Source organism: Balaenoptera physalus (assembly GCF_965194825.1).
Source record: "Balaenoptera physalus genome assembly, chromosome: 16".
In the NCBI taxonomy this organism is placed as follows: Eukaryota; Metazoa; Chordata; class Mammalia; order Artiodactyla; family Balaenopteridae; genus Balaenoptera; species Balaenoptera physalus.
The window spans coordinates 65,193,373-65,206,941 of NC_138898.1; the positions used below are offsets into that span (position 1 = coordinate 65,193,373).

At 44.1% G+C, this 13,569-nt stretch overlaps 1 protein-coding gene across 2 annotated transcripts in view; it reads left to right on the plus strand.

Annotated features, from left to right (window-relative positions):
* Positions 1 to 13,569, plus strand: part of SHISA9 (shisa family member 9) — a 293,509-nt gene that overhangs the window by 263,748 nt on the left and 16,192 nt on the right. The window contains exons 3-4 of one of the 2 annotated variants that reach the window (XM_082429690.1): positions 141 to 296; positions 7,827 to 7,874. In XM_082429690.1, coding sequence (XP_082285816.1) covers positions 141 to 296; positions 7,827 to 7,874 — 204 coding nt within the window. The remainder of the gene's footprint in view (positions 1 to 140; positions 297 to 7,826; positions 7,875 to 13,569) is intronic. The other variant, XM_082429691.1, reaches the window with a different exon arrangement.

Here is a 13,569-nt window from a genome sequence, read left to right on the forward strand (position 1 = left end):
CCCGCCCATCCTCGGCTGTCCTCCCTCTCGTGTCCCCAAAGGGCGTGGAGTTTTGGTCTCAAGGGATGTGGCCATGGTGGGGGTGGGTAGAAGGTCCTGCCCCATCGGTGACCAGCTCCGTCTGTTCTCTTCACTTCTAGACGCCACCCAGATGAACAACGCAGTGCCCACCTCCCCTTTGCTCCAGCAGATGGGCCATCCACATTCCTACCCCAGCCTGGGCCAGATCTCCAACCCCTACGAACAGCAGCCGCCTGGCAAAGAGCTCAACAAGTACGCCTCCTTGAAGGCTGTCGGTAAGTGCTGTTTTGTTTCTTCTCTCTCTCTCCTGTACTTTTCTGTTCCTTCTAGATTTCCTTATCCCCTACTTTTTTTCTACTCCTTTTTCTGTCTTTCTTATCTATCTATCTACCATCTATCTATCATCCATCATCTATCTATCCATCTACTATCTATGTATCATCTATCTATCCATCCATCATCTATCTATCTTTCAAAATCTCTCTCTATTTCTCTTTCTCTCTGTCTCATTCTCTCACTGTCTCTCTCTCATGTATTCTGGGTCTCTTTACTTGGGACACAGTTTACTAAGGACCAGAGCCCCTCAGCGGCTTTCTTTTGGCCCCAGGTCAAGTCCTACCTTGCTGTGTGGGGCAGGGTGGCGGGGGAGGGGGAGAAGGAGAACGTGGATACTCATTGGATCATACCGATACCTCAGCCCCTTCGCCATCAACCGTCTGCCCTAGCGAATCCTCAGGGAACCTGGACTTAGGATCCAGGACACTTGGTCTCCGAACCCCCTGCCCTTTAAGTGTGACACTCACCACCCACACAGTCTAGCCTCTCGGAGAAGTCAGTAAGCCTGCACGTTCCTATCTCAGGGAACTCCTGTTTTTCCAGATGTAAACATTTCTGGGGTTGGGGGGTTGGGGGAGCCTGGAGCTCCTATTACCTGAGTTCTTATCAAGTGCCAGACATTGCATTGCCCCTTTTATAGACACTGTCTTATTTTCTCATAGCGCTCCAAAGAGGAAGTCATAAGTATTGCCCCAATTTTCAGATTAGGAAAACTGAGGCTCGGGGAGGCTAATTTAACTTGCTCCAAATCAGGCAGCCTGTGGGCAACTTGAACTTGTGTTTTGATCACTGCAGAGCCTGTGCTCCTGCTGCTCCCTTCCCACAGCCCTGGGTGGGCTGGGGGTTCAGTCCATTCCCCCGATTTGTACATGAGGGAGTCTGACGGTGACCCAGCCTCCTAAACAAATGACTCATGGCCCCGTTCTATAGGATGGAAGCAGCATGCACAGCAAAGTCAAGCTTTGGGGCGGGCAGAAGACTCCCAGACCCCATGCCTTCTTTTATAATCAGCTTCTCATCCTATTTCCTCTCCCCACTGCCAAGCTCCTCGTTGGAGATGGGACAGGAGACATGTGCTGATCAATTCCAGTATGAAATATCCTAATTCTGTTACAAACTCAGGACAGAAACCAAAGCACAGACATGATCACATGTCTAGGCTGCTGTCGGAACCACGGTCTACAGACATCAGATTCATAAAACAAGCATATTGGTGCCCAACAGAGGGCCAGGCACATACTTGGAGCTTAGCATTTGAACCAGAAGTCCATCTTTAGGTATTCATGTTCCTCAATCTCCCACGATTTCCAAATGGAACCATTTGAAGAGGGTTTGAGGGGTGCTTATAATTCTGAGGGCACAGGTCGTGCTGCCTAAATTCCAAGCCTCGTAAGACTTTACATAGTAATCTCCCACGTTTCCTGTTGAATTTCTCCACCCACCTCAACCCTCATCTACACCCATGACCACAGATTTCTTCTATTCCATATTGTGTGTTTGCAGAGCACATACATCCTAAACGTGTTCAGATAAACTCAGATATTACTAGGAAGGGAAGGGAGCTGTTGCCTAGGAGAGAAAGAGTCAGGGCATCTGTGCCAATGTAACTGCAGAAGCCTTCATGCACTATTCCGTGGCCCACCTCCCTTTCTGAGCCTTGCATTTAGGTGATGAAGAGCATCTGCTGTTATACTTGATTCTTCTTTTGCATTAAAAAAAATCCACCCAGACGTCTTTTTCTTTTTGAACTGGTCCTGTTACCCAAAACAACTCATTTCTTCAACTTAGGCCCAGTGTTTCCTTCCCCCTCAACACCCGGTAGCTCTTTGGGTAAATCATAAATGGATCTTCCAACAGAATTCCTTGATTCTGTCCAGCATTGACTCAGGGCTTCTTGGTATAGCAAATGTCTGCAGTGCATTTAGAATTAAGCTTGCAGTCTGAAAGTTTATTTGACACTCCTTGAGTAACACTTTCTTCCACAAAGCTGGAACTCCTGAAATGTTTGTTGAATGAAGGAATGAGCTTGTCTTTGACAAGAATCAGAGAATAGCTTAGTTGGAAGGGAGAACCCCTGTATCTTCTAAAAACTCTGAAGGGTCTCCCTTGGGGTACCGTCCCCAGTCCTGGCTATGGTTGATGTGCCCCTCTTCTTCTTGGTCCTTCTTTTCTGACTATTATGGGAGTTCACAAGCTTTATCTGAGTCACAGATGGTCTTGTAATGGTCTTGTGCGGTCCAGTGAGGGGCAGACTGAGCGAATGCATGACCCGATGGGTTACCCAGGAGTCCAGAGTCTGCCCGCCCAAATGAAATGCAAATCCCATAATAAACATTCTTTCAAGGGTTCTCTATTAAGGCATAATGTGACTGTGCTGTGAATGATGAAATGCGTTTCATTAACAAAATCGTTACCACCCAGTGGAGAAGTTGTTTAAAAAATGGTTTGCTGTGGAAAGCTCTGCAGTCTCTGATAACCAGACTCATTTTCTAAAAATTTCAATTCAGTAAATAAGGGGAGACTTGGACAGCCTTTAGGGTTAACTGCCAAGTTCAAAAATACCTCTGGACAAATCAGTGTTCTCTTGGAGGCTTTAATATTCAGAACATCAAGTGGGTTGGTCACCAAAACCCCCTGACCTCAGCTTCTTTGTGTGAAAAATGAAGAACCTGAACTCTCTAGTTTCCAAGCTCCATTCTAATTTTAAAATTGGAAAATTAACCAGTTCTACTCATTCTACTCATTAGAATACCCGTGGACCATTAAATATGTCTCCTTCATTCACTACCAACTCTGGGGAGAAAAGCGTGGGAATTGTTGGTAGTTCCTGAGATAAATTCTTCCCAAACAAGACTTCCCATCTATTTAATTTGATTTGATTTAATTTCATTTTTATTTTATTTATTTAATTTTATTTTTGTTGTGTGCTTGTTGAAATCACACTCATTCATGTTTAAAGAGAGCTCCTTTCTTTCTATAATTCAGGGATTTGGGAATGTAACATCTGGTCCTACATAGCATGTGACTACAGAACGGTCTCTGTTCTCAAGGAGTTCATTGGCCAGTTATTGTAAAATATTAGCATACACTAGGGAAATGTAAGAGGCTAAACCTCACTGTACTCTGTACAAGAAGGAGTGATGAAGTTGAATGATTATTTGTTCAACGCTTTCATCCATTCTGCAAACATTTAATCTGGTGTCCCTTGATTGTAGGTCCCACTGAGGCATGAACCAAGTCCGTCCCTTTCATCGATGTATCCCCAGCACGTAGCACCATGAAGGGATCTTTTTTTTTTTTTTTTGAACTAGTATTTTTATTCATTTCAAAAGTTCTTCCCTTTTTTCCTTTCTTTAACTTTTCCCATCCCCCACCTGCCATTTCAACCATGTAGAGCTATTTGGGAAAATTGGTCTCAACAGAACACCAGAGAACACAAGCATCAAATATCGCCTTTGGACTATGTAATTAAAAAGAAAATCTTGTTTTATCAATAACTCAAATATTATTTTAAGCATTTAGTCCATGTAATAGTAACAAAATAAATGCTCACTTCAGTGTTTTCAAAATCACTCCAGACCTCACCCTCGGCTATTCTTCTCCTTGGGGTGAATAAACTTGGGGGTCTGTATTTGGTGACCCACTGACATCTGCAGAGGTCTGACATGCTCTAAAACTGCATGATTCCTGGCTTTTTCCTCCTCTTCTCTGCCGTCTTCCACAAAGGGTAAAGCCCATCTTATCTCTGCTGGCACAGGACAAATTGGTTATTGCTTCTGTGGCCTCTGTGATCACTCATGAAGGGATCTTAATAAGCCCTCCCAATACATATTTGTAAAACCACTGAATAAAACCACGTGACAGACACCACCCACATCATGTCAGGAGCATGAGATCATCAGCAAGATGGTGGCATATAGCACTGCCCCTGCAATTGGTCAGGACTAAGTTTAAGATCTAGTTCATACGTTTATTGCAGAAATTACTCAACCTTCCAGGTCTCAGTTACCCCATGTGTACAATGGAGATAATAAAAATATACAACTAATTGTCTATTGGGAAGATCTGGTGATACAGTGCAGGGAAAGTGCTTATCCTGGTACATGGTCAGCCCGCAATCAATACTGCCCCATATGAAAGTCTCCAGACCAGAATTGTTTGTTGGTCATATTTTTCCTTGAATTTCCAAATACACTGGTACCTTGATTAACATGCAATCGGTAGATTTCACTTTGAAGGAAATAGAGAGTTGGGTCCATATCCTTCACCCTAGTTTGATGGGAAAGATGTGCCTGAAAGCTAACTCACTTTGGGACTCTGATAAAACAAACAAGCAAGCAAGCAAACAGCAAATGACTTTTCTGAGTTGTGCTTAGGGCCAGCAAAGAGGCGGCCCAAACCTCCTCACTCTCCCCATCAATAGCCTGGACGGTGAAGGTCCATATGCCCAGAGCTGTGACTCCTACAACCCATCAAAGAAGGATTCTGTTTCACCCAATTAACTCTCCTTACTAAGTCAGAGATGTGGCTGTAAACATTTTCTAAGTATTTTCTACCAAGAAAAGTCAAGAAGTGTGTGTTGTTCTAGACTGAGCCAGACTGTAACCTGAAAATTCAGTTAAGCACACAAATCCTCTGGCCTGAGCCACCTGTGGATGGGTGGTTACAATGCAAGGACCCACTTTATGGTTCCTCATAGGTCAATGTTTGCAAAGACAGTTGTGAAAATATCCCTAAGGGTCACCTGATGATTCAGAGATGGGTGATTCCTGCCTCCAGAACTGGGAAAAGACCACTCTTTTATGTAATTCCTGATGGGCTTTGCAAATGGAAAATTGCCTATACGTTGGCATTTAGCTCCTATTGGCCCCGTGTCTAGTTTTTCCTCTAGGTGTCTTGAGAGTTTAAATCCTCAGCTGCTATAGGTTCCTGACCACATGCCCTTTAGATGCTTTAGTGCAACTTATGCTGCCCGGTGAGAGAAAGAGACAGGAAGTAACAGCATTATTGATAAAAGGCTGTGCCTTTTTTTTTTTTAATTCAAGAATTTAATAAGAAAATATTTTCTCTGTTGCTATTTGACAGTCTAGGGACTATTTTCCCAGTACCATGTTACATTTTCCAATAGCACTTTTTAAAACCACAGCAACAGTGCACTTAGATGTGGCAGGAATTCTTTTTCACTCTTTCTGTAGGAATCATGTGTGAAAACCCTAAGTGATGCATAAGCCCCTCAAATGTGAATTAACCTCTGCTAGTTTTTCTTTTTGTCACTGTTATGGAGGAAAGTGAGCTAGTATCATCGACCCAAACAGTACACCTCTGAAGGAGGTATCAGTCCCAAAGTCAAAAGATGGGGAAACTGAGGCTTGGTATAGTTAAGTAATTTTCCCAAAGTCACGCCCAAAGAACCAAGACTCATATTTGGGATAGCCTGATTCAGGTCATCTTCTTCCCACGAAATGATGCTGTCTCTCACAGAGCAATTTCTGGCACCAGAGGTTATAACCAGGCCAAAAAAAAAAAAACAAGATTGAAGAGGGCCATTTTCCTCTTTGTGGGGGAGGACTTACTAAGGTATTGTTTTCTTTGTTTGAAGGTAAAAGTTTTCTCATGATGCTGAGTATAATTGAGGTATAACATGTTTAAGGTGCATTATAGTTGAGGTATAATTTCATATGTAGAGTATAATACTCAGATCGTAATTTTACAGTAGTGTGACTGTTGAAATATACATACACTAGGGTCATCAACATCCCAGTAAGGATAAGAAATATTTTCCTCTCCCAGAAAGTTCCCTCATGGCCGCTTCCTCTCAATGCCGTAGGCCCATCGTCTTTACATAAGCATTTAATTTTTCACCCAAAAAATATTTATCTAATATCCATTAGTGTCACCAAGCCCATAATGGGGCCTTAGCTATATATTTGGTAGCTTGTGTGCCATCTTATTAAGCGCCCTTATTAGCTTTGGATTTATGAAACAAAACTTGTTACTGTCTTGCCCTGTCTTAGGTAGTGGGAACAGAGGTGACCACAGCTTGTTTCCTGCCTTCAAGGCGGTCACGGATTTGATTTGGGAGCAAACGGCTTCCTTGGGCTTAGTGACTCAGTGACTCGGTCAGGCATGTGTCCACCCGCACAGGAAGATCTGGGGCCGTATCACTATTTCCAGATGTCAATGATCCTGGCTCAGAGGGAGAAGAAACATGAAGGCATCCCAGGCGGGTCCCACTTAATTTTAAGTTCATCGCTCTTCACCTGTCATTCCAGTTTCCCCTCTGTTGTTAGTGATGAGGGTATAGAGTTTGTATCCGCAGGGGGAACGTGGCAATTTGAGCATCCTTTGGCACGCCTGGGAGGCCAACCAGAAATGTTTAAATGGGGCCGGATCTGTGCTCTGTAATCATTCAGATCGCAGACTGTTCCCTACATCTCTTCCCAGCTGGCAGCCTGATAAATCTCTGGAAATTGTGCAGAAATGTTGAGGACTTGGTTTTTGCAGGTAGATTCCTAAGAAAGGAAACTGGAGCTAGTAGCGCACGCTGATTGGTCAGGCCGCCAGCCAGTGGGCAGAGGCTGCTGCTTAGGCACGTGCGCAGGTTTGCCTCGGTTTGAGTAAAACCCGATCTTACAGAGAAGGTCTGTCGAGGTAGGCTGTAGCCATAGTCATTCTCACCATCCTTTACAAAAGGGTCACTATGGGGTTCTCCTAATAATAAGAGATTCCCCCAGGGCTCATCCAGTACATCTGAAATGGAATTCAACTTAGAGAAACTGATTTATAATCAAAGTCCCAGGCATTATGGGATTCTCAGATAACAAGTTTGATTCCTTTAGCATTGAGGGGAATTTCCTTACCTCAGGAATAGTGACCCCGTGGAGAACCTTGAGTTCATTCATTCATTCAACAATATTTTTCAAACACAGACTGTGTGCTAGGCACTGTGAAAGCGGGGTCTCCACCCCACCCAGCCTGCCACCCAGCATTTAAAGTTGCAGTCAGCAGAGCCTGCCCCAACCTTGAATTTGGAGCTAATGATGCTACCCCCACCTTTTTAGCAGGGGAATTGCAATAAAAGAGGATCAAAATTTATCTCTTGTCAACAGAGCGTTATTAGCCAAAGTGACCTCATGTAACTAGAACTTTGCTTTCTTTCTTAGAGGGTTGAAATTTAGAGCCACCTAGGAATTCTCTCTCTCTCTGAAAACATCTAGGCTTTCTTCAGGGGAACCTCTCTTGATCCTGTGTTGCGCATTATCTTGATCGTGCTTCAGGGCCTTGCAGAGAGAAGTGTTCACACAATTGTCACTGCACATTTGGTCCCTCGCCCTGTTCCCCGGTCCGCTGAGACCTGCGCCCCTTGGAGGCTGCAGCTGGGGTGCCTGCAGAGCATCTGGGCTTTGAGGGCACAGCACACATGGGAAGCCTGTGAACAGATCAGCATCTCTCCATTATTGTTTTTTTAGGAAGTTCTGAGGGTGACTGGACAGTGGCGACACTTAAGTCACCGAAAGGTACCGTATGGCTTTTTCTAGCTCTTTTGTCGAGGTGTCGTTGGATTTGGCATTAATCCGTGAAGGCACAGAGAATCCCGGTGTCTGTGTGCACACGTGTGTCCGCGTTGGGTGGACCTGTAGGTCCGTCTGAGTTCCAGTGTGTAGGTGTTGTGTGTGTGTGTGTGTGCACACGCGCGTGCATCTGGGGTGGCATGTCTGTGCTCCAGGCTGTTGTTGAAAAGTGTGCTACTCCTCACTTCCCGATATTCATTGCCTGAAGGAAAATGTCATTATCAGAAACCATCCCAGGTAAGACATCCAGGAGACGTTTTTTTCTCAGAAAACTGTGCAGGCAAATGGCAAAATGTAAGGTAAATTAACACAGGGGGAGAAACACAAATTGTGAGGGAGAGATAAATAGAGTCAGGTTGTTGGCCCTGGGTCTTGGGAATGATTAGCCTTTTGGGGAACAGATGCTATTTTCAACTTTCCTGGCTACCGTGGTGAGCATCAAAAGTTGGTCCCCTTGAGTCTGTGCATTAACTAGCTGGGTGACTGGGCTAGGTGGTGGCTATAATTTAACCCCTTACTATGTGCCAGACAGAGGGCTGGGCCCTTTATGTCATTTTGTCCTTGAACTCTCCGATGACCCAGCCATGTACGTGTTGTCCTTCCCCTTCAGAGATGAGGACATGGGCCTCTGAGCGAGGCTAGCTCTTGCTTGTCTAAAGTCATGTAGCTGCTAAGTGATGAAGCTGAACTTGAACCCATGTCTGCCTGACTCTGATGCTTAAGTTATTTCCCACTGGGGTGTGACGGGAATGGCTATTTTCCAGAACAGACTGGAAGCTCAGTTCTCTTCTTTCTTCACTCCTTATGCTTTGTTGGATTTGGTAGTTGGGAGGATGTAGCTGACCCAAGCAGGTGAAGGTCAAACCCTTTAGTGACATTGAATTGGGAGAAGTTAGAAGATATTGCAGGGCTGTAGGTCAGATACTGGTAGGGCCCTTTTGCCTTCTCAAAAGACAGTTCTGGTTTCTAAGTGGAGACTGGATCGGGGGAGGGTGGACTGGAGTTGAGGTCACCTTCTGGAAGGCTTTTGCAGTCATCCAGGTGGGCAGTGCCCCGAACTGTGGTGGGTAGAGGATGAAGAGAAGAAAATAGAGCAGAGAGGTAATGAGGAGACTGCAGAAGGTAGTGAGTGAGTGCGTGGGAGTGGAGAGGAGGGAGCCGTGGGCCGCCCCGTGGTTCTCAGGTTTGGGCCACTTGAGTGCATATCAGCATTCCCTGGAGGAAGGTTAAAACCTAATTCCTGGGCCCCACCCCAGAGCTTCTGATTCACTAGGTGTGGCCAGAGGAGCTGAACTGCTAACAGGTTCCAAGGTGATGCTGATGATGCTGGTCTGGGGACCATACTTTAAAAACCGCTGCAGTAGAGAAATCTTGCTGGGAAACTAAGACTGTTTGATTGGGTCTCCAGGCATCTTTCTGTGGGTTGAGGGTTCTGAAGAGGGAAGTTTGACCAGAGTCCCAGAGGCTCCGAAGCAACCTGAGCTCTGGGGCGGGGTGGGGGAGGGAATGAAGAGTGTCACCCCATATTCCAGAATTGGAAGTGAGAGCTTTAGACCCTCGTGTCTAATGAGAACCCCTTGATTACCGAGTTGTTGCCTTGAGAGAGGCAGATTTTTTGGGTCTGCATTAGATAATAACTATTCACATGTCAACATCCATTTTTAGAAATGCAAACAATTTGGAACATGACAGACCTACTAATTTGAGGCATAAACTTTTTTTTCCTTCCCTTGTGAAAAACAAAGCCATTACGATTCCCATGACAACATTTAGAGGCAGTCAGCATCCCTGTCTTTATATCAGCCTATTGTTGTCTGATGCATTTAGAAAATATTTCAGGACAGGTCAAAAGCAAGAGCTTAGAGGCTATTTTTCTACTCAAACCAGGCTAATTTCACCTCTCCTCCTAAATGCATCTTTATTTATCCTGCTTTGTCTGGGGAGGAGAAAAGGGGTCCCAGAGAGGGGAGGCCCAAGTTCCTCTGGGGTCACTGATTTTCCCTATTGTTTTCTACTCAACCTCCAGACCCTGAATCTACATGAGGCATGATGACAAGGTCAGGGGGGTTGTACACCCTGCCACCTTCTTGAAAGAGAAGTATCAGCAGGGTGTGATGGACTTAGCCTCAGACACACCTGGGTTCTGATCGTGGTCTCATCATTGGTACTCTTGTTACTTTCTCCAAGTCATTCAACCTCTCTGAGCCCCTCTTTTCTGATCAACAAGATGGAGACGTCACTATCACCTCCCTCCTAAGGTTGTTGTGAGGACGATGTGAGATAACATGTACAACACATGTCACAGTGCCTAGCATGTCAAAAGTGATAAACACATGAGGTTGTAACTGGTATAATTATTACTATTATTATCAGGTGAGCAAATTAAAGCTCTGAAAAATCTCATGGTGAAAAAACTGTCAAACTCTGTATAGCCCATCATTTCCCAAACACTTTTGACATCTGATCTCTTTTCTCTATGGAAAACCAGTTCACAGCTTGAGATCCAGGTACTGGAATGTTGCTAGGAACCCACTTTGGGAACACAGGGCATGGGCAGAGGGATGGGTGTCCCTTGGGGAGGTTGGATAAAGAAGCAGTAGCTTCAAAGGAGAAAGGGCTAGGTCCCTGAAGATACAAGTTCCCCGCTTCCACCTGCATTGGCTATAACTCACTTGGGAGGGGAATCCTATCTGCCAGGAAATGGCAAACAAATCTTAGCAGTTTGCACTATTCATTTTTCACTACCTGAGGTTTTCCAGGAAAGTCTCCCCCTAGTGGTCACTGCTGTAGGTCCACGTGCCCAGCCCTGTGGACTCCTGGAATAATTGTTTAATACCCAGGATGGAGGAAGACACCACCACCTCGATCCCAGTGGACTCCCCTGACCAATATCAACACGTATCGTGGAAATACATTTGTTTCGCAAAACGAATCTTTGAACCTGATCTGTCCTTAGTCTAGCACGCTATTGGAGCCTGGAACTTGGGGGAAACTTCTAGCATAGTGCTGTGATTTCATCAGTCTAGCTCTGACTAGAATCAGGTTGTGTGGTCTTGCCCAAGCCCGTCACATGCTCTGGTCTTTCATTTCTACCATTTCCAAAATGGAGGAGATGATAGTATTCACATTCTATCAGGTTTGGGAGAGTAATTTCATGAGACAATGCAAATAATACCCTTCAATGAAGCAATGAAGAAAATACACCTTTTCACCCTTTATGCTTCTACAGATGAAGGAACTGAGTTCTCTTGAGATAGATGAGGTTGCCCACACTCACACAGGCATCACACCCAGGACCAGGACCCAGAACTCAAAGAATGGCTTAAGACCCCAATGTTCATAGCAGCACTATTTACAATAGCCCAAACATAGAAACAACCTAAATGTCCATCGACAGATGAATGGATAAAGAACATGTGTGTGTACACACACACACACACACACACACACACACACACACACACACACACACAATGGAATACTACTCAGCCATTAAAAAGAATGAAATAATGCCATTTGCAGCAACATGGATCTATCTAGAGATTGTCATACTAAGTGAAGTGAGTCAGACAGAGAAAGACAAATACCATATGATATCACTTATATGTGGAACATTAAAAAAAATGATTTACAAAACAGAAATAGACTCACAGACATAGAAAACAAACTTATGGTTACCAAAAGGGAAAGGCGAGGGGACAGATATATTAGGAATTTGGGATTAACAGATATACACTACTATATATAAAATAGGTAAACAACAAGGACCTATTGTATAGCACAGGGAACTGTATTCAATATCTTGTAATAATGTATAACAGAAAAGAATCTGAAGAAGAATATCTATCTATCTATCTGAATCACTTTGCTGTTTGCCTGATCATTGTAAATCAGCTATACTTCAATAAAAAAAAATCAGTCTTTAAAAAAAAAAGAATGGCTTAAGGACTTGACCCAGAATCACGGGAGATGCTTTTTACCAATGTCCATCCTGGGCCTACCCACTCCTATGGGCCTGGAACCTCTGGATTTTTCACTTTCCATTTTTCATTTTTTCACTTTAAAAAGGCACCTCCTGGGTCATTTTATGTGCATTCAATTCTGGACCTACATTTTCCTAAGACCGAATCCTAGATACAAACACAGCTTACCCCAGAGCACCAGTTTTCACATGCCAGCATTCCTCATGTATTCCAAAAATACATGAGTATTTTTGCTGTTTTCTGAAATAAAGCTTTTCTTAGTTGGGGTTTGATCTGGGGCCTATAGCTGGAAGGTAAGAGCATTGGAGGTGGACTGTCTTGGATTTGGTATCCTGCTCTGCCACTTATCAGCTGTGGCAGAGTCAGTTGGCAGCCAAATTACTCAGTATCTCTGGGCCTTAATTCTCATCTGTCACATGGAAAAAAATGATATTGCCTCATCACCTCCCTTTAAGAGGGTTTAAATTAGATCAGGTAGGTGAAATGGCTAAAAACAGTGTCTAGTACATGGTAGGCACTCAAGAAATCCTAGTTCTTTCTTTCTTCTGAGAATATTAATGTAGCTCGGTGATAAATATTCATCCAAGAGATGCTACAGAAGCACAGAAAACATGTGATTTGGGTTACAGTTCTGTTGGAGGGTACACAACCCGGGGAAGGACTCACTTAAAAGTAGCCTTAAAACATTACTTCTTAAAAGTCAGGCTTTTGCAACTTTCTGACTTGGGTTATTGGTTTGTGGGTGAGCAGCAGGGTACAGAGCAGGTGGAGGATAAGGAAGTGATTTTTTTTTTAATAAAAATCAAATCCTACCAGCTTCTGAGTTCAGCCTCTTTGGAAAAGCATACAGCAAGCACTGGCATTTTTATGAGCTTCCTTGGGAACCCATAGGGCATGAAGTGAGCCTGTGGAGAGAGTTCTCTGCAGAAAATGCCGTTGCAGCAAGATAGCAATACTACTATATATAAAACAGATAACTAATAAGAACCTACTGTATAGCACAGGGAACTCTATTCAGTACTCTGTAATGACCTATATGGGAATAGAATCTTAAAAAGAGTGGATATATGTATATGCATAACTGACTCAATTTGCTGTACAGCAGAAACAAATACAACATTGTAAATCAACTATACTCCAGTAAAATTTTTTAAAAAACGTGTGTCCCTCTGAGGCTAAGCTGGCTAGATATCATTCATGCTAAATATCCCCCAAACCTTGCATGGTGCCGCCATCACACAGTAGACACTCAACATACATTTTATTAATAAATTATTAATTGAAGCTGGGCATCGCATTTGAAGGGAATCCTGTTGTCTTTTCTAAAGAGGCCCTGGGAAATAGAAAAGTCAACCAGGTGGAAGTGGGGGGTGGCCTGTGTTTAGATCCAGTGCTGCTTCCGTTGTGTTGGGTGCCCTTGTGCCCACAGCTCCAGTTGCCTCTCCTATAAATGGAAGGCTGGGATCATTGATCTCATTGGCCCCTCTATCTCCGTAAGTAAAGATCCCAGGCTTTGCAATGATTGGCTTGCCTTGTCATGTGGCCACCTACCTCTGAACAACTTGTTACGGTGAGGGCAATGCAATGGGTTGTTTGTAGTCATCGGGGAATGGTTAGGGGGTGAAGGAGTGGAGGGGTATGTCATCCAAACCATGTGG